We start from the raw sequence: 21,027 nt of genomic DNA on the forward strand, positions 1-21,027 counted from the left end.
ACGATAGTACAGATGATCCAAAATCTTGAAAACAAAATGGAGTTACAGATAAATAGACTAGAGACAAGGATTGAGAAGATGCAGGAAATGTTTAGCAAGGACCTAGAAGAAATAAAGAAGAGTCAATCAATAATGAATAATGTAATAACTGATATCAAAAGCACTCTGGAGGGAACCAACAGTAGAATAAATGAGGCAGAAAAAAGGATAAGTGAGGTGAAAGATAAAATGGTGGAAATAAATGAAGCAGAGACAAAAAAAGAAAAAAACGTTAAAAGAAATGAAAACAACCTCAGAGACCTCTGGGACAATGTTAAACACCCTAACAAATGAATCATAGGTGTTCCAGAAGAAGACAAAAAGAAAGAGCATGAGAAAATGGTTGAGGAGATAATAGTTGAAACCTTCCCTAAAATGGGGTAGGAAATAGCCACCCAAGTCCAAGAAACCAGAGAGTCCCAAACAGGAGAAACCCAAGGCAAAACACCCCAAGACACATCTTAATCAAAATAACAAATATCAAACACAAAGAGCAAATATTAAAAGCAGCATGGGAAAGGCAACAAATTATACACAAGGGGATCCCCATTAGGATAACAGCTGATCTTTCAATAGAAACTCTTCAGGCCATAAGGGAATGGCAGGACATACTTAAAGCGATGAAAGAAAATAGCCTATAGCCCAGATTACTGTACTTAGTAAGGATCTCATTCAGATATGAAGGAGAAATCAAAAGCTTTATAGACAAGCAGAAGCTGAGAGAATTCAGCACCACCAAACCAGCTCTTCAACACATGCTAAAGGATCTTCTCTAGACAGGAAGCACAGAAAAGATTTATAAACTCAAACCCAAAACAACAAAGCACATGGCAATGTGATCATACTTACCAATAATTACCTTAAATGTAAATGGGTTGAATGCCCCAACCAAAAGACAAAGACTGGCTGAATGGATACAAAAATAAGACCCCTATACAATAGACCACCTCAAACCATGGGACACATACAGACTGAAAGTGAAGGGCTGGAAATTGATATTTCATGCAAATAGAGACCAAAAGAAAACAAGAGTAGAAATACTCATTTCAGATAAAATTAACTTTGAAATAAAGGCCGTGAAAAGAGACAAAGAAGGACACTACATAATGATCAAAGGATCAATCCAAGAAGAAGATATAACAATTATAAATATATATGCACCCAGCATAGGAGTACCTTGATATGTAAGGCAAATGTTAACAAATGTGAAAGGGGAAATTAACAGTAACAAATTATAGTGGCAAACTTTAATACCCTACTCACACCTATGGATAGGTCAACCAAACAGAAAATTAGCAAGGAAACACAAGCTTTAAATGATACCAGTTAGACCTAATTGATATCTATAGGACATTTCACCCAAAAACAAAGAATTTCATCTTTTTCTCAAGTGCACATAGAACACTCTCCAGGATAAATCACATCCTGATGCATAAATCTAGCCTTGGTAAATTCAAAAAAATTGAAATCATTTCAAGTATCATTTCTCATCACAATACAGTAAGATTAGATGTCAACTACAGGAAAAAATACTATTAAAAATATAAACAGATGGAGGCTAAACAACACACTTCTGAATAACTCACAAATCACAAAAAGAAATCAAAATATGCATAGAAACAAATGAAAATGAAAACATGACAACCCCAAACCTATGGGATTCAGTAAAAGCAGTGCTAAGAGAAAGGTTCATAGCAATACAAGCTTACCTCAATAAGCAAGGGAAAAATCAAATAAATAACCTAACTTTACACCTAAAGCAACCAGAAAAAGGAGAAATGAAGAAACCCAGGGTTAGTAGAAGGAAAGAAATCATAAAAATCACAGCAGAAATACATGAAAAAGAAACAAAGGAGACTATAGCAAGAATCAAGAAAACTAAAAACTGGTTCTTTGAGAAGATATATAAAATAGACAAACCATTAGCCAGATTCATCAAGAGAAAAAGGGAGAAGAATCAAATCAACAAAATTAGAAATGAAAATGGAGAAATCACAGAAGACAACACAGAAATACAAAGGATCTTGAGACTACTATCAGCAACGATGTGCCAATAAAATGGACAACTTGGAAGAAATGGAAGAATTCTTAGAAAAGTATAACCTTCCAAAACTGAACCAGGAAGAAACAGAAAATCTTAACAGATTCATCATAAGCATGGAAATTGAAACTGTAATCAAAAAACTTCCAACAAACAAAAGCCCAGGACAAGATGACGTCACAGGTGAATTCTACCAGAAATTCAGAGAAGAGCTAACACCAATCCTACTCAAACTCTTCCAGAAAATTGCAGAGGAGGGTAAACTCCCAAACTCATTTTATGAGGCCATCATCACCCTAATACCAAAACCAGACAAAGGTGCCACAGAAAAAGAAAACTACAGGCCAATATCACTGATGAACATAGATGCAAAAATCCTCAACAAAATTCTAGCAAACAGAATCCAACAACATATTAAAAAGATCATACATCATGACCAAGTGGGCTTAATCCCAGAGATGCAAGGATTCTTCTTTACAAATCAATGTATACACCACACTGACAAATTGAAAGATAAAAACTATATGATTATCTCAATAGATGCAGAGAAAGCCTTTGACAAAATTCAACACCCATTTATGATAAAAACTCTCCAGAAAGCAAGCATAGAAGCAACATACCTCAACATAATAAAAGCTATACATGATAAATGCACAGCAAACATTATCCTTAATGGCAAAAAATTGAAAACATTTCCCCTAAAGTCAGGAACAAGATAAGGATGCCCACTTTCACCACTACTATTCAACATAGCTTTGGAAGTTTTAGCCACAGCAATCAGAGCAGAAAAAGAAATAAAAGGAATCCAGATTGGAAAAGAAGTAAAACTCTCACTGTTTGCAGATGACGTGATCCTCTACATAGAAAACCCTAAATACACCACCAGAAAATTACTAGAGCTAATCAATGAATATAGTAAATTTGCAGGATATAAAATGAATACACAGAAGTCCCATACATTCCTATACACTAACAATGAGAAAGCAGAAAGAGAATTTAAGGAAACAATCTCATTCACCATTGCAATGAAAAGAATAAAATACTTAGGAATAAATTTACCTAAAGAAACAAAAGACCTATATATAGAAAGCTATAAAACACTGATGAAAGAAATCAAAGATGACACAAATAGATGGAGAAATATACCATGTTCATGGATCAGAAGAATTGATATAGTGAAAATGAGCATACTACCCAAAGCAATCTGTAGATTCAGTGGAATCCCCATCAAGCTACCAATGGTATTTTTCATAGAACTAGAACAAATAATTTCACAATTTGTATGGAAATACAAAAAAACCTCGAATCACCAAAGCAATCTTGAGAAAGAAGAATGGAACTAGAGGAATCAACCTGCCTGATTCAGACTATACTACAAAGCTGCAGTCTTCCAAACAGTATGGTACCGGCACAAAGACAGAAATATAGGCCAATGGAACAAACTAGAAAGCCCAGAGATAAATTCACACACCTAGGTGTCAAAGATATCTTGTCTTTGATAAAGGAGGCAAAAATATACAATGGAGAAAAGACAATCCGTTTAACAAGCAGTGCTGGAAAAACTGGTCAACCACCTGTAAACAAATGAATCTAGAATATTTTCTGACACTGCACACAAAAATAAACTCAAAATGGATTAAAAATCTAAATGTAAGACTAGAAACTATAAAATTCCTAGGGGAAAATATAGGCAGAACATAAAATACATAAATTACATCTGACATAAATTACAGCAAGGTCCTCTATGACCCACCTCCCAGAGTAATGGAAATAAAAGCAAAAATAAACAGATGGAACCTTATTAGACTTAAAAACTTGTGCACAGTGAAAGAAACTATGAGCAAGGTGAAAAGACAGCTTCCAGAATGGGAGAAAATAATAGCAAATGAAGCAACTGATAAAGAATTAATCTCAAAAATATACAAGCAGCTCATGCAGCTCAATACCAGAAAAATAAATAACCCAATCAAAAACTGGGCCAAAGGACTAAAGAGACATTTCTCCAAAGAAGACATACAGTTGGCTAACAAACACATGACAAGATGCTCAACATCACTCATTATCAGAGAAATGCAAATCAAAACCACAGTAAGGTACCATCCCACACCAGTCAGACTGGCTGCTACCCAGAAGTCTACAAACAATAAATGCTGGAGTGGATGTGGAGAAAAGGGAACCTTCTTACACTGTTGTTGGGAATGTAAACTAAGACAGCCAGTGTGGAGAACAGTGTGGAGATTTCTTAAAAAACTGGAAATAGAACTGCCATACGACCCAGCAGTCCCACTGCTGGGCATATACACTGAGGAAACCAGAATTGAAAGAGACGCATGTACCCCAATGTTCATCACAGCACTGTTTACAACAGCTAGGACATGGAAGCAACCTAGATGTCCATCTGCAGACGAATTGATAAGAAAGTTGTGGTACATATACACAATGTAATATTACTCAGCTATTAAGAAGAACTCATTTGAGTCAGTTCTAATGAGGTGGATGAAACTGGAGCCTATTATACACAGTGAAGTAAATCGTAAAAACATCAATACAGGATATTAACACATCTATATGGAATTTAGAGAGACGGTAACGACGACCCTATATACGAGACAGCAGAAAAGACACATATAAAGAACAGACTTTTGGACTCTGGGAGAAGGCGAGGGTGGGATGATTTGAGAGAATAGCATTGAAACATGTATATTACCATATGTGAAATAGATCACCAGTCCAAGTTTGATGCATGAAACAGGGCACTCGAAACCAGTGCACTGGGACAACCCAGAGGGATGGGATGGGGAGGGAGGTGGGAGGGAGGTTCAGGATGGGGGGATACATGTATACCTGTGGCTGATTCATGTCAATGTATGATAAAAACCACCACAATATTATAAAGTAATTAGCCTCCATTTAAAATAAATTTATTTTTAAAAAAGAAAAGAAATAAAGGTTAAGTGGGGGAAAAAAAAGAAAGTTCTAGACTGACTGTCTAGGAAGAGTGTAATTTACATTTTCTGGATTCATTATTTTCTATAAGGTCAGTACTATCTTGGATACTCAAATTTATCACCACCATTTTAGTAGGCTGTATTATTCATAAAGTAACAAAGAGCAACTAATATTAGCTATTAACTTTAAACACATGACAATTGTAGCATAATTGATAGCAATATAAAGTTTTATAAAGAATCGTGGACATAACTGAGCTCCGCAGACTTTTCTGGGCCCCACTTTTGTTGTGTATAATATCAGAATAGTTCTTTTTTTTTTTTTTTTTCATGTTGTACCTACTTTACAATGACATTGTGAAGATCAGGTATGTAGAGGATACCCTATCTGAGAACCCACATAGTCTCCTCTCCCATAGGAGAGGCAAAAAGGCCCGAGATTTACCCCAACCCCTTTGTCTAGTGGTCCAGTAACTCATCAGTGTGTGAGTACAAAAGTCCAGCTCCTTTCCCCCAAAGTTAAACAAATCTTGAGATGTTATTTATACTCCAGACCTTTCCCTGGATTGGGCTAAGACTTACCTGGAATCACACCATTGCTTGAATCCTTTCTTCTCCATTTCTTGCTTTATCCAGTCCTTGGCTGAATTCTTCTATGAGCTTTCTTAAATTATGAATCTCTTTGCAAATATAAACCAATATTAATTTTATCATCAACCATTTAAGAATCTTCTTTTACTATAACCAGCAATGATATGTTAATAATGGAAATAAATGTGCTTAGCAGCTCAGTTGTGTCTGACTCTTTACCACCCCATGAACCGTATAGCCTGCCAGCCTCCTCTGTCCATGGGAATTCTCCAGGCAAGAACACTGGAGAGGGTTGCTGCGCCCTCCTTCAGGGGGTCTTCCCAACCCCAGGATCAAATCCAGGTCTCCCACATTGCAGGTGGTTTCTTTACCATCTGAGACACCGGGGAAGCCCAAGAATACTGGAATGTGTAGCCTATCCCTTCTCTAGGGGAACTTCCCAACCCAGGAATCGAAGCGGGGTCTCCTGCATTGCAGGAGAATTCTTTACCAGCTGAGCTACCTGGGAAGCCCATGGAAGTAAATAGATAACTAAATAGTTAAACATATGTTTATAAAGTCCAGTGCAGTTTCTATAAGTTTGCAAAATATATTTCTCAATAATTATGTAACTCTAAACACAAAAAATATTCACTACTTGCATATATATATAGTATATATATAAAACATTCACAATTTTCATGCACAGAAATTAGTAGCAATGAAATAACTAAAAGCAGGCAAAATCCAAAATATTGCTATTTTTTGTGGAGATATATACATAATTTGAATATATATATATTTTTTTCATGTCCACCAATGTGCTGTAGTATTCATGCTTAGCCTAATATCCATTTCATGCCCCAGTAAACACCAGCAGGAGGACAACTAAAAGCATCCCTGGACACCAAGAGGATTATCTGGCATAATTTATGAAAAAAGTTTGATACTATAGCTACATTTATAAATTGGAGTTTCCACTATCTATAAAAGCACGTATATAGAAGAGATTGGAAGGGTATGCTGAAGTGACAATTATTGTCCTTAGCTAGAGTGATTATAGAAAATTTATATGTTTATTATCCATAAATGTTTAATCAATAAGAGTTAACAGTTTGTATAGCATAGAGATGAGCAGGGTTATATGCTATCAAATGGGAATGGCTTGAATAGTTTTTGCAGTTCTCAAATGTTGTTATCACTCCACATTCATCATTTCTAACATATAAATGATCAGGCTGTATTTCCCTGAAAAATTACTTTTATTCAGCTAAATTAAACTAAAGGTCTTGCTTAAATTTTTATTGTAACCTTCCAAATAAATTTGTTTCACTTCTGAGAGCATCTTAAATGATTTAAATCACCTTATGACCTGCCCAAACTCATCAGGTCTAAAGCTGCTTAAATGTCTTGAGTGTCCCTGTATCATAGAAACCACTACCCATGCTTTATCTCTGTTACTCTTATAATAAACTCTTTGAACATTTAATCGATCTGAACCTGTTTGGAATGGAATTCTTTCACCAGCAAATGTTAAGAAACAATTTAAGTGGACTTATTTAATGATACTTTATTGAGCATTTGTAATAGAACATTGGAAATAAAATATTAAAATGATAAATGCATAAAAACCTAATGTTACAGATAATTTTCTTCTCACTTTGCTTTTTCTAACCAGCACAGGAAGAATTAACATTCACAGTCAGCTGTGCAAATTTCTACAGTTCTAGGCCACTAAAGATGGTCCAGGATTATTTGGCTAGTGTTTACAACTTTTGGATTAAATCTCCTACTGTCTCTTGTCTTCCTTCTCTGTTTGCCTCTTGAACAAACATCCTTCAGTTCAGTTCAGTCACTCAGTTGTGTCCAACTCTTTGTAACCCTGCAGACTGCAGCAAGCCAGGCCTCCCTGTCCAACACCAACTCCCGGAGTTTACACAAACTCATACCCATTTAGTCGGTGATGCCATCCAGCCATCTCATCCTCTGTTGTCCCTTTCTCCTCCTGCCTTCAATCTTTCCCAGCATCAGGGTCTTTTCCAATGAGTCTTTGCATCAGGTGGCCAAAGTATTGGAGTTTCAGCTGCAGCATCAGTCCTTCCAGTGAATATTCAGGACCGATTTCCTTTAGGATGAACTAGTTGGATCTCCTTGCAGTCCAAGGGACTCTCAAGAGTCTTCTCCAACACCACAGTTTAAAAGCATCAATTCTTCAGCACTCAGCTTTCTTTATAGGCCAACTCTCACATCCATACATGACCACTGGCAAAACCATAGCTTTGACTAGACAGACCTTTGTTGGTAATGTCTCTGCTTTTCAATATGCTGTCTAGGTTGGTCATAACTTTTCTTCCAAGGAGCAAGCATCTTTTAATTTCATGGCTGCAGTCACCATCTGCAGTGATTTTGGAGCCAAAAAATTAAAGTCTGTCACTGTTTCTACTATTTCCTCATCTATTTTCCACGAAGTGATGGGACCAGATGCCATGATCTAAACTTTCTGAATGTTCAGTTTTCAGCCAACTGTTTCATTCTCCTCTTTCACTTTCATCAAGAAGCTCTTTAGTTCTTCTTTACTTTCTGCCATAAGGGAGGTGTCATCTTCATATCTGAGGTTATTGACATTTCTCCCAGCAATCCTGATTCCAGCTTGTGATTCATCCAGTCCAGCATTTCCCATGATTTACTCTTCATATAAGTTAAATAAGCAGGGTAACAATATACAGCCTTGACATACTCCCTTCCCAATTTGGAACCAGTCTGTTGTTCCATGTCCAGTTCTAACTGTTGCTTCTTGACCTGCATACAGATTTCTCAGGAGGCAGGTCAGGTGGTCTGGTATTCCCATCTCTTGAAGAATTTTTCACAGTTTGTTGTGATCCACACAGTCAAAGGCTGTGGCATAGTCAATAAAGCAGAAGTAGATGCTTTTCTGGAACTCTCTTGCTTTTTTGATGATCCAACAGATGACAATTTGATCTCTGGTTCCTCTGCCTTTTCTAAATCCAGCTTGAACATCTGGAAGTTCACAGTTCATGTACTGTTGATTGGAGTATTGTTGCCTGGAGTACAAGCCAGGCAACATGTACTGTTGCCTGGCTTAGAGAATTTTGAGCATTACTTTGCTAGCTGTTGATTATATTTAGGCTGAACTACATATATATATAATTTATTGTGTTATCCAGGAAACTGAGAGACTCTGTTTTTAACACTTACGCCAGGACAATAGGCAATCTGGGACCATCGCTGGTAAATCAGAGCATATAGTCTTGTCAGCATCTCTTAAAAGTTACCCAACTTACTTGGGCTTCCCAGGTGGTGCTGGTGGCAAAGACCCCGCCTGCCAGTGCAGGAGCCTTAAGAGATGTGGGTTTGATCGCTGGGTCAGGAAGATCCCCTGGAGAAGGGCATGGCAACCCACTCCAGTATTCTTGCCTGGAGAATCCCATGCACAGAGGAATCTGGTGGGCTACAGTCCATGGGGTCTCAAATAGTCGGACACAACTGAAGCAACTTAGCACACAAACTTACAGTAACATAACCAACATATACTTAAGTGAATTGTTTCACTGAAGGCTAGAAGATTGACAAACAGTTGGCATTTGGGGTTCATTCAGTTGGATTTCCAGTAGAATTTCTGAAGTTGGTGTTACATATTTTATTTATATCAAATAATCCACTTCCAGAGAGAGACAATAAAAAATCTATCTTGAGAAAGATGTGATCAAAAGGAAAGAATTAAATAGAAAATGAAGCCATTTATTGCCACTTGCTTCCTTTTTCTCATTAGTAAAGTTAATAATTTGAATTATTTGGTCATTTTGACCCCTAAAATGAATGCATCTAGGTAAGCCCAGAAATCAATGTAAATTTTTATTCATTTCTAATTTAAAAATGAAGACTTCAAAAAATTTTTTTGTAATTTAGAGTAGTAGTGGGCCCATTGCCTGTTTCTGTATGGCACCCAAGCTGCGAATGCTTGTTACAGGCAGACTTAGCTAATAGAGAATACTAAACATTTAGCCCCAGTTATGTAAATTTGTGGAGAAGGAAACAACATCCCACTCCAGTATTCTTGCCTAAAGAATTCCATGGACAGAGGAGCCTGGTGGTCTACAGTCCATGGGGTCACACAGAGTTGGACATGACTGAAGTGACTTTGTACCCATGCATGTAAATTTGATACCTTGACAAGAACCCCATTCTTCTCATTATTATATCAGTTTTCCATTAGTAGATTATTATAAAACCATTTATACTTGATTAATATTCTGATTTGAATTCCTTTAGCCAAAAATGTTTGAAAATTTCTTTCTCTTTCACTGCATGAGTTTGATTTTGCCTCTTGACCTACAAAGCCTGCAATGTTTACTATCTAGCTCTTTGCAGGAAAGTTTTTTAACCCCTGATCTATTGACTTTTGCTATCAATTTTGTTTCCTTCACAACAACACACACACAACAACAACAATTTCGAGACATGACTTACTACTAATCTCCTTTGCATTGTCATTGTTTAAATTCAGGTGTGCCCCTGGCTATGCCGGCAGCCCAAGCAGCCCTGGAGGCTCCTGCCAAGAATGTGAGTGTGACCCCCATGGCTCACTGCCTGTCCCCTGTGACCCTGTCATGGGGATCTGCACGTGCCGACCTGGAGCCACGGGGCCGAAGTGTGACGGCTGTGAACAGGGGCATGCGCGCGAGGGCATGGAGTGTGTTTGTACGTATACTAACTTGATTATTGGTTCTGGGGGCTTGGTTCCATTTCTATCTCATTTCCAGTGAGAAAGACTGATTTTTTTTTTCCCTTATTTTTCAATAGCTAGTGTTTCCCTTGTTTTTCAATAGCTACTGCTACTCTTCATTCTCCCTGACACTTTCTGTCCACCTTCTGCTGTTTGCCTGCTGTTTTGTCTCCATCCTGCTGAGCCAAGAACAGCTGAGAAAATCCTCAGCATGCTTAGTCAGTTCATTGAAGACCTACAGCAAAGTTTCCGGAGGCAGATTCTATTTTATTTTGCCCATCTAAGAGTTTGCAGTTTGACCTAAAGCTGACATTGCCTTTGTGACAGATTAAAGGTCTGGGTTTGTTAAATTTCTTTTAGAATCCTCTTGAATTTGTAATCAAATGGACAGGCACTATAACCCTTGAAGTACAACTGGCTTTTCTGAGTTTACAGAAATCCATGGGCATCCTTCTTCTTAACTTTCCCTTGCACTACAGAACCTGGAAGCAGTGACAATGAACTCAAGGGTTTCTACTCGCATGTTTCCCTTTGTTTTAGTAACTGCTTCTGGATTCAATAATGCCATCCTGAGTGTACATTGACTATCAGTATTAAATATAATTCTTAGATCTTATATAATCTAAAAAGGTTATTCATAAATATAGGGAGGACCATTATACTGTGATATATTCTTTTCCTTGAGGAAATTCACAATATTGGTCTTAATTCTTTCTAACAAATATAAGTAGAAATTATTTAAGTGCTTTTTATTTCAATATTTACATATTTTAGTGTATTTACATATGCTTGTATTTCTGGTTTTAACATCTTGTGTGTGTCTGAAGCTTAGTAACATTTTCACTAGAATTTTTGTTTGTGCTCTAATTTTATAAGTTACCTCAAAACTAAGCCTGGCTTTTTAGATCTGCCAAAAGGTAAAGACTGGGTATATTTGGGAATATAATTTTTAAACTTCTTTTCTGTGTATTTCATATTGCATTTAAAATAAAAATAAATGTCAAGTTTGATGGGAGGAGATGAAGTGTAATATGTAATATACATTTACATTATCATATTCAGTTATTGGTATATACATATTCACTTTTCTTAAGTAAAATGGCATATTTTAATGATAATTGCATGGACTTCCAGTATAATACAACTGGTTTTAATATTGTTATTAAAGTTAACTATTAACATAGAGATATTCAACTAAATAATATATATTCATAACCTAAATGTTAATCTAACAGACCTTGAATTTTAAATTAATTAATTTTCTAGGGGTGAGATCAGAAAAATCTGATCTCTTTTTCTATGAGTTAATGGTTTGTTTGCTTTCTATCTTGTTGTATTGATTTCTATGTATGTTTTTGTACCAGTACCATATTCTTTTGATAAATGTAGCTCTGTAGTATAGTCTAAAGTCAGGGAGCATGATCCCTCCAGCCCTGGTCTTTCACAAAATTGTATTGGCCCTTTGGAGTCTTTTGTTTTTCCATACAAATTTTATAATTATTTGTTCTAATTCTGTGGAAAATGTCATTGTATTTTGATAAGGATTGCACTGAATCTGTAAATTGCCTTGCCTAGTATGGTCATTTAAGCAATATTTATCCTTCCAATCCATAAGCACAGTATATCTTTCCATTTTTTGTGCTGTCTTCAATTTTTTTTAATCAATATCATATATTTTTACAAGTAGAAGCCTTTTATCTCTTTAGATTTATTCTTTTTGATGCATTTGTAAATGGGATTATTTTCTTAATTTCTCTTCTCATAGTTTGTCTTTAGGGTACAGAAACACAACAGATTTCTGGATATTAATTTTGTATCCTGCCACTTTACTGAATTCATTAATGAGTTCAAATAGTTTTTTGCCAGTGTCTTTAGGATTTTCTATATAAAGCATCATATCATCTGTGAATAGTGATAGTTTTACTTCTTCCTTTCCTTCTTTCTAAATCCTTAAGCTAACTTAGAGCAAGAAACCAAAGAATGGATTCACCTAGTACATTGATCTGCTGGTCCTGTTTTGTCACATATGACTATAGTAGAATTTTATAATGCTCATGAGTGAGAGTGGATGAAGTAGCTTGGTTCTGGCAAGAGAATATTTATGTAGTAAGGAAAGTGTCCTCTGATACAAACAAAACGTTCTTCAGAGCCTGGAGACCATGTTACTTCAATGAAGAAAAGAGATAAAATAGTGCTGTTAATCTGTGCTGACTATAAAATTAAGATGTTTGTCACATTTGATAGAAATAAGTTAAAACTCAAATCATTAGTAGCATGTATCGTACAGTTAGTTCTTCTCTCTTTGGCTGATTCTTTAGAAAATACAGTTTAATTTGGCCCACATCCTGGATGTGTATATTTTTTTTTTAAAATGTACCAGGAAATGATCATTGCAGTATCTCAGGTGAGCCACATATGGGTAGAAAGAATTTATGTACTCTCTGTAGAGTTTATGCTCTTCAGTCAGTCAGTGAGTTCAGTCGCTCAGTCATGTCCAACTCTGTGTCCCCATGGACTGCAGCATGCCAGGATTCCCTGTCCTTCACCAACTCCAAGAGCTTCCTGAAACTCATGTCCATGGAGTCATTGAGGCCATCAAGCCATCTCATCCTGTGTCATCCCCTTCTCCTCCCACCTTCAGTCTTTCCCAGCATCAGAATCTTTCCAGTGAGTCAGATCTTCACATCAGGTGGCCAAAGTATTGGAGTTTCAGCTTCAGCATCAGTCCTTCCAATGAATATTCAGGACTGATTTCCCTTAGGATTGACTGGTTGGATCTCCTTGCAGTCCAAGGGACTCTCAGGAGTCTTCTCCAACACCATATTTGAGAAACATCAATTCTTTGGTGCCGAGCTTTCCTTATGATCCAACTCTCACATCCATACATGACTACTAGAAAAACCATAGCTTTGACTAGACGGACCATAATGTCTTTGCTTTTGAATACACTGTCTAGGTTTGTCATAGCTTTGCTTCCAAGGAGTAAGCATCTTCTCATTTCATGGCTGCAGTCACCATCTGTAGTGATTTTGGAGCCCAAGAAAAGAAAGTCTGTCACTATTTCCATTGTTTCCCCATCTATTTGCCATGAAGTGATGGCAAGATTATATGTCATAATCTTAGTTTTTTGATGTTGAGTTTTAAACCAACTTTTTCACTGTCCTCTTTCACTTTCAAGAGGCTCTTTAGTTCTTCTTTGCTTTCTGCCATAAGTGTGGTGTCATATGCATATCTGACGTTATTGACATTTCTCCCAGCAATCTTGATTCCAGCTTGTGCTTCATCCAGCCTGGCATTTCACCTGATGTACTCTGCATGTAAGTTAAATTTAAGCAGGGTGACAACATACAGACTTGATGTACTCCTTTCCCAATTTGGAATCAGTCTGTTATTCCATGTCTGGTTCTAACTATTGCTTATGCTCTTAATTTATTTAACAAATAAATTACCTAGGCATGACCTACACATGATCATTGTAGTATCTCAGGTGAACTGCATATTGTTGGAAATAATTTATATATTCCCTGTATAGTTTATGCTCTTAATTTATTTAGCGAATAATTTTAAATTATGCTGTAAAGAAGTCAGAGAAAATGCAGAAATCATGAAAGAGCTTTCCTTGACTACTACTTTTCCAAAAAAAAAAAAAAAACTTGTAGCTGGCACAGATAATTGCCAGTGAGCAAGCTAGGGTTTCAGAATTTTCTGATGACTCAGTGGTAAAGAATCCACCTGCCAATGTAGAAGTCATAGGTTCGATTCCTAGGTCAGAAAGAGTCCCTGGAGAAGGAAATTGCAATCCACTCCAGTATTCCTGCCTGGGAAATCCAACAGAGGAGCCTGGCAGGCTACAGTCCATGGGGTCACAAAAGAGTCAGACATGACTTACTAACTAAACAACTACAAGAAAGGTAGGGTTTTATTGGATCCAAAATATAGTAGTGAATTTCTTGTAGGACACAGCTATTTTATATAGGGACATTTCATTACTATCATGAAGAATTTACACAAATAATCTGTGCCCTTATTAGGAGATACCAGAATTTCTCATAATTATCCAAATTCAACCTACCAACATTATCAACCCCACAAGCCAACTAATACTCAGGCATACCTAACCATTGTGTCTGTCTTCAATCTCAGGCATCCCCTAAAGCCCCTTTCACCCTACATGGTTCAATTCTTTAGCAATTCACCCATATCTAAAGACTACCATTTGTCAGAAATGACGGTAAGCACTTAATTTTTGCAACATCCCCACATGTTATTTTTTAACATCAGTGTAATTTTTTAAAACCTGAGTTTAGATGATTTAAGTCACTTCTCCAAGGTTCACCCTGACTATTCAACAGAGTTGTGGTTTGAACATAGGTCTGTCTTGTAAATATTACTTTCTTAACCTCTCCTCTGACTGTTAATCTGAAACACAAAGAGCAAACCTGGTTTCCCCAATATAGTCAACATTAGTTAATTCAATTCATTATTCATGAAATTAAAAGACGCTTACTCCTTGGAAGGAAAGTTATGACCAACCTAGATAGCATATTCAAAAGCAGAGACATTACTTTGCCAACAAAGGTTCCTCTAGTCAAGGCTATGGTTTTTCCTGTGGTCATGTATGGATGTGAGAGTTGGACTGTGAAGAAGACTGAGCGCCGAAGACTTGATGCTTTTGACCTGTGGTGTTGGAGAAGACTCTTGAGAGTCCCTTGGACTGCAAGGAGATCCAACCAGTCCATTCTGAAGGAGATCAGCCCTGGGTGTTCTTTGGAAGGAATGATGCTAAAGCTGAAACTCCAGTACTTTGGCCACCTCATGTGAAGAGTTGACTCATTGGAAAAGACTCTGATGCTGGGAGGGATTGGAGACAGGAGGAGAAGGGGACGACAGAGGATGAGATGGCTGGATGGCATCACTGACTCGATGGACGTGAGTCTGAGTGAACTCCGGGAGCTGGTGATGGACAGGGAGGCCTGGTGTGCTGCGATTCATGGGGTCGCAAAGAGTCGGACACGACTGAGTGACTGATCTGATCTGATCTGATCTGATTCATTTACTTCTTCTGGGCTTAAAGCCCATGTTCCCTCAAGAAAGAATAAAGATAAGATGGGCTAAAAAAATAAAATGAAAAAAAATTTAATATATGTTAAGTCAATAGGTACATCGGAGAAGGCAATGCAACCCCACTCCAGTACTCTTGCCTGGAAAATCCCATGGATGGAGGAGGAGCCTGGTGGGCTGCAGTCCATGGGGTCGCTAAGAGTCGGACACGAGTGAGCAACTTCATTTTCACTTTTCACTTTCATGCATTGGAGAAGGAAATGGCAACCCACTCCAGTGTTCTTGCCTGGAGAATCCCAGGGATGGCAGAGCCTGGTGGGCTGCCATCTATGGGGTCGCACAGAGTTGGACATGACGGAAGTGACGCTGCAGCAGCTGCAGCAGCAGCAGCAGCAGCAGTAGGTACATACATTTTTTTTCCTCTGCTAACCATTGAGACTCTCTAAGATTTAAAACATTGTGATAGTTATGGTAGATTCTTATTCATCAGAGATTGCCAAGTGAAGTCCTTGCAGTCCCTCCATGCAGGTGAAAAGACACATTAACTGGCACTCAGATTTCTTCTTTGTATTTTTTTCCTAATGAGACTAATTGGAGACAGCTCGGCAGTGTGTTCTTCCTTTTAGACACTGAGTCCTGAATAGTTCTTATTGGACTTCCCAAATGAGAGCCTCCCCTTAGTGAGTTGCTGCTGCTGCTGCTAAGTCACTTCAGTCGTGTCCGACTCTGTGCCACCCCATAGACGACAGCCCACCAGGCTCCCCTGTCCCTGGGATTCTCCAGGCAAGAACACTGAAGTGGGTTGCCACTTCCTTCTCCAATGTGTGAAAGTGAAAAGTCAAAGTGAAGTTGCTCAGTCGTGTATGACTCCTAGTGACCCCATGGACTGCAGCCTACCAGGCTCCTCTGTTCTTGGGATTTTCCAGGCAAGAGTACTGGAGTGGGGTGCCATTGCCTTCTCCGCCTTAGTGAGTTAGGTTAATACAAATCCAACCTCTTTTTTCAGCCTCATTCATAATTTACATGTCATTTTATAAAATGAGACCAACCACCTGCCTTTCTGAAACTTGAGACTGAGCAAGAAAACCATTGTTTATTTAATAGTAAAGTTTTGTATTGGAAAACACAAAATTTGGATCTGTTTATGTCCTATTTGGGGCTCCCCTGGTGGCTGAGGTGGTAAAGAATCTGTAATGCAGGAGACCAGGTTCGGTCCCTGGGATGGGAAGATCCCCTGGAGAAGGGAATGGCAACCCAGTCCAGTATTCTTGCCTAGGGAATTCCATGGACAGAGAAGCCTGGTGGACTACAGTCCATGGGGTCACAAGAGTCTAGACTAGTAGTTAACACTGAGCAACTCATGTGATATTGAAAATAGATTATGAGTGGTGTAGTAAAATACATTACTCTCTTAAAGAACAGAAATTAAAATTAGTAGCTGTTGGCAAGATGTCATTCCATAAAGAGTGCCTGAAATATTTTATAAATATCAAATTCATGCTTTCTATTTATATTCAATATGTATGAAACATTAGGAATATATCAGCACTTATTTATAGTTACAAATTATCTAAAATATAAAATTTAAGATGATGCTTAAGCAAAACACTGTGACTGTAGCTATTTTTCTCATCTTTAAAATTAGGACATTAAGAGTATTCACTTCATAGAATAGAATTTCTGTGAACGTTGGATGAGATAATGAAGTCAAGACACAACATATTGTCTGCCATATAATGGATGTTGTATAGATAAAAGCTATTGTCCCATTATTACATATAGTAGTTTCAAAGCTTCCCGTTGTTTTTTAAAGAGATACACCATACTTGAACTATATTGAAAGTGAAAGTTAAGTAAAACTAACATTGCAAAAGCAATCATGAACTGTTTTTACCTCATAAGGTAAGCCTAGCTAAATATTATAACACACTAACTCTGTAAAATATGCACTTTCCAGACAGTTGGTAAAACCCAAGGTTTGAAGTCTTTTCCTACCTTAGTCTTGTTGTTGTTTAGTAATTCAGTTGTGTCAGACTCTTTGCGACCCCATGGACAGCAGCACACCAGACTTCCCTGTCCTTCACCAACTCACAGAGCTTGCTCAACTCCTGTCTGTTGAGTCGGTGATGCCATCCAACCATCTGGTCATCTGTCTTCCCCTTCTCCTCCTGCCTTCAATCTTGACTGACATCAGGGTCTTTTCCAATGAATTGGCTCTTGGCATCAGGTGGCCAAAGTATTGGAACTTCAGCTTCAGCATCAATACTTCCAAAGAATATTCAGGGCTTATCTCCTTTAGGACTGACTGGTTGATCTCCTTGCAGTCCAAGAGACTCTCAAGGGTCTTCTCCAACATCACAGTTTGAAAGATTCAATTCTTTGGCACTCAGTCTTCTTTATGGTCCAGCTCTCACATCCATACATGACTACTGGAAAAACCCTAGCTTTGACTAGACAGACCTTTGTTGGCAAAGTGATGTCTTTATATAGATTATTGTCTTTATTTTATTGAAGTGTTGTTGATTTATAATGTCAAGTTAGTTTCAGGTGTCCAGCACAGTGCTTCAGTTTATTGTTGTGGTTCAGACACTAAGTCATATCCAGCACTTTTGAGACCCCACAGACTGTAGCCCACCAGGCTCCTCTGTCCATGGGATTTCCCAGGCAAGAATACTAGAGTGGGTTGCCATTTCCTTCTCCAGGGGATCTTCCCAACCCAGGGATTAAACCTGCATCTCCTGCTTTGCAGGCAGATTCTTTACTACTGAGCCACCATGGAAGCCCATGATTCAGTTTATATATATATATATATATGTATAAAATACATATAAAATATGAATCTTTTTTATATTTTCCCTTACAGTTTATTGTTGAGTATAATTCCCTGTGCTATACAGTAGGTCTTTGTTTTAGTTATTTTATTTATACTATTACTTTTAGTAGCCAGCTGTTAGCAAGAATCTATCACAGTAATGCAGAGGCCTTCATATATTATCACTAGAACACTGCAGTACTTTTATACTCAAAGATGATTAGTAATACCAGTTAGTATATATGTTCCATATATATGAGAGCAGGGACAAAATAGTGGAAGTGGTTGATCACTGTAAAGAAAATGAGACTTTCTATAGTGAAAGATGATGAAAAACCGTCAGTTGACCTTCATTTGCTATTTAATGAATGAGGTTTTGTTTGTTAGACTTGTGATCACCCTCCATCCTAGCCTTTTAAATACCATCCTCCATCTGTCTCTATTTAATCCCCAAGTCCTAATTCCTATTCACAGACCAGTATGGCACAGTGGCAAAGAATCTGCCTGCCAATGCAGGAAAAACAAGAGACATGGGTTTGATCCCTGGGTTGGGAAGGTCCCCTAGAGTAGGAAATGGCAACCCACTCTATTATTCTTGTCTGGGAAATTCCGTGGACAGAGGAGCCTGGTGGGCTACAGTCCATGGGGTTGCAAAGAGTGGAACATGACTGATCACACACATACATGTCTACTATAGTTTTCTGTAATTAAACCAGGGCATGTTATTCAAATCCAGGCATCAGAGTAGCTATAAAAGTAATTTCTGTTCACACTCCTTTCACCTTTTTCACACCTATTTTGTTTGAGAAACATGTTTTGAGTTTCTTGTTGCCAGTGTCCTTGACCTACGTTCAGGCTAAAAATGTAGAACAGCAACTATCATTGATTCCAGATGATTTTCTTACTGGCTGTCAAGTCTCAGTAGTTTGTGTATCATGTTGCAAAAGCCATTCCATTAATAGATTAAGGAGTTGTGTTGTTGAACTGTCATACAGAAGAGGTGGATCACTATTTAATTTTCAGTCAGGCTTTGTGAGTAAATGCTATTTGATTACAATTTTCACTCTGAAAGATCCAGGAAGTTGATTAACCTTGAAGGAAAATTGATCACAATTCATTAAAGTTAGAAGTCTTATAAATGAGATAGTCTAGTCACCTTCTCCTATTTTATGGTATCTCTGAAACACACCATCTCCTAACGCAAGGAAGCATGCTATTATGAAGTGTTTATAGAGGCTTTGAATTCTGGCTGGCCACATGAAAGTTGTGTGACATTTGATTTGTTAACTTTTCTAAGTCTCATTTCACTATCCATAAAATCCTTGTGCATTAGGTGACAAGTCTAAGCATAAAAAATTCTAGCCATTCTTATCATCATGGTTATCATTTGACTATTTTTTTCAAAAGCATGATATTTTGTGCAGCTCCTCCATTTCTGATGAGATATGCTAAATTCTGGGTTTTTTAATAATTAATTCTAGGCTCTTCAAGTCACAGAAAACCCCTTTTATAATCACCTTATATTTTCTCTTCTCTTTAAGTCCTTCAAATACATTATTTATGGATTTGTAAACACTGTGACTGTAGCTATTTTCCTCATCTTTAAAATTAGGGCATTAAGAGTACTCCATAGAATTTCTGTGAACGTTGGATGAGATAATAAAGTCAAGACACAACATATTGTCTGCCATATAATGAATGTTGTGTAGATAAAAGCTATTGTCCCATTATTACGTGTAATAGTTTCAAAGCTTCCCTTTGTTTTTTGAAGAGATACATCATACTTGAACCATATGGAAAGTGAAAGTCACTCAGTCATGTCTGACTCTTTGTGACCCCATGAACTATACAGCCCATGGAATTCTCCAGGCCAGAATACTGGAGTGGGTAGCTGTTACCTTCTCCAGGGGATCTTCCCAACCCAGGGATCGAACCCAGGTCTTCTGCATTGCAGGTGGATTCTTTACCAGCTGAGCCACAAAGGAAGCCCAAGAATACTGGAGTGGGCAGCCTATCCCTTCTCCAGCAGATCTTACCAACCCAGAAATTGAACTGGGGTCTCCTGCATTGCAGGCAGATTCTTTGCCAACTGAACTATCAGGGAAGCCCAAGAACCATATTGAACTTATTTTAAATATATATTTATGTACATAATTTTATTTAATATTTATATACCTCACAACTTGTCACATGAATAAATTATCAGCCTCATCCAAAATCTACAGAAAATCTTTCCCTCTATTCAAAGAACTAACAGGCAAAAGAAAAAGCCTTTTTAATGGATTTGAAGCCACAGTCTTATTTTAGAAGATATTTATCTGTAAATAATATAGAATAACTGAATTCATTTAATAAGTCTCAAATAAATGCTAATATAAAACTTTCTTCTTGAAAAGGAAAGAGAGAAACATAAAATCCATACCCAGAAACTTTCCTGGTGGTCCAGTGTCTAAGACTCCTTGCTCCCAAGTCAGGGGGCCTGAGTTCAGTCCCTGGTCAGGGAACTAGCTCCCACGTGCACAAAGCTACATGCTGCAACTGAAAGATCCCATGTGCTGCAACTAAGACCCAGCACAGCCAAATAAATAAATTTTAAAAAATTTTTAATCCATATATAACAGACAAGCAATGGCCTTAATGTAGAAGAACTAAATTAAAACACACATTAACACACAGCTTTTTTCTTTTGTTAGAAATGTGTATTTACTCATTTTATCCCTATTTGCTTAGAGTGGACAGTTTGTGTATCTTTACCTAAAATTGGTTAATAGGTTTGGCCTTTTTGAAAATATGCAGTACTCTCATTTCAGCT

At 37.5% G+C, this 21,027-nt stretch overlaps 1 protein-coding gene across 2 annotated transcripts in view; it reads left to right on the plus strand.

Annotated features, from left to right (window-relative positions):
- The window catches only part of LAMA2 (laminin subunit alpha 2), a 694,677-nt gene that overhangs the window by 499,084 nt on the left and 174,566 nt on the right, over nt 1-21,027 (plus strand). For both annotated transcript variants that reach the window (XM_070795552.1, XM_070795553.1), the window contains exon 32: nt 10,124-10,317. In XM_070795552.1, the coding sequence (XP_070651653.1) occupies nt 10,124-10,317 (194 nt within the window). The remainder of the gene's footprint in view (nt 1-10,123; nt 10,318-21,027) is intronic.

The sequence above is a fragment of the Bos indicus genome, chromosome 9, assembly GCF_029378745.1.
Source record: "Bos indicus isolate NIAB-ARS_2022 breed Sahiwal x Tharparkar chromosome 9, NIAB-ARS_B.indTharparkar_mat_pri_1.0, whole genome shotgun sequence".
Lineage (NCBI taxonomy): Eukaryota > Metazoa > Chordata > Mammalia > Artiodactyla > Bovidae > Bos > Bos indicus.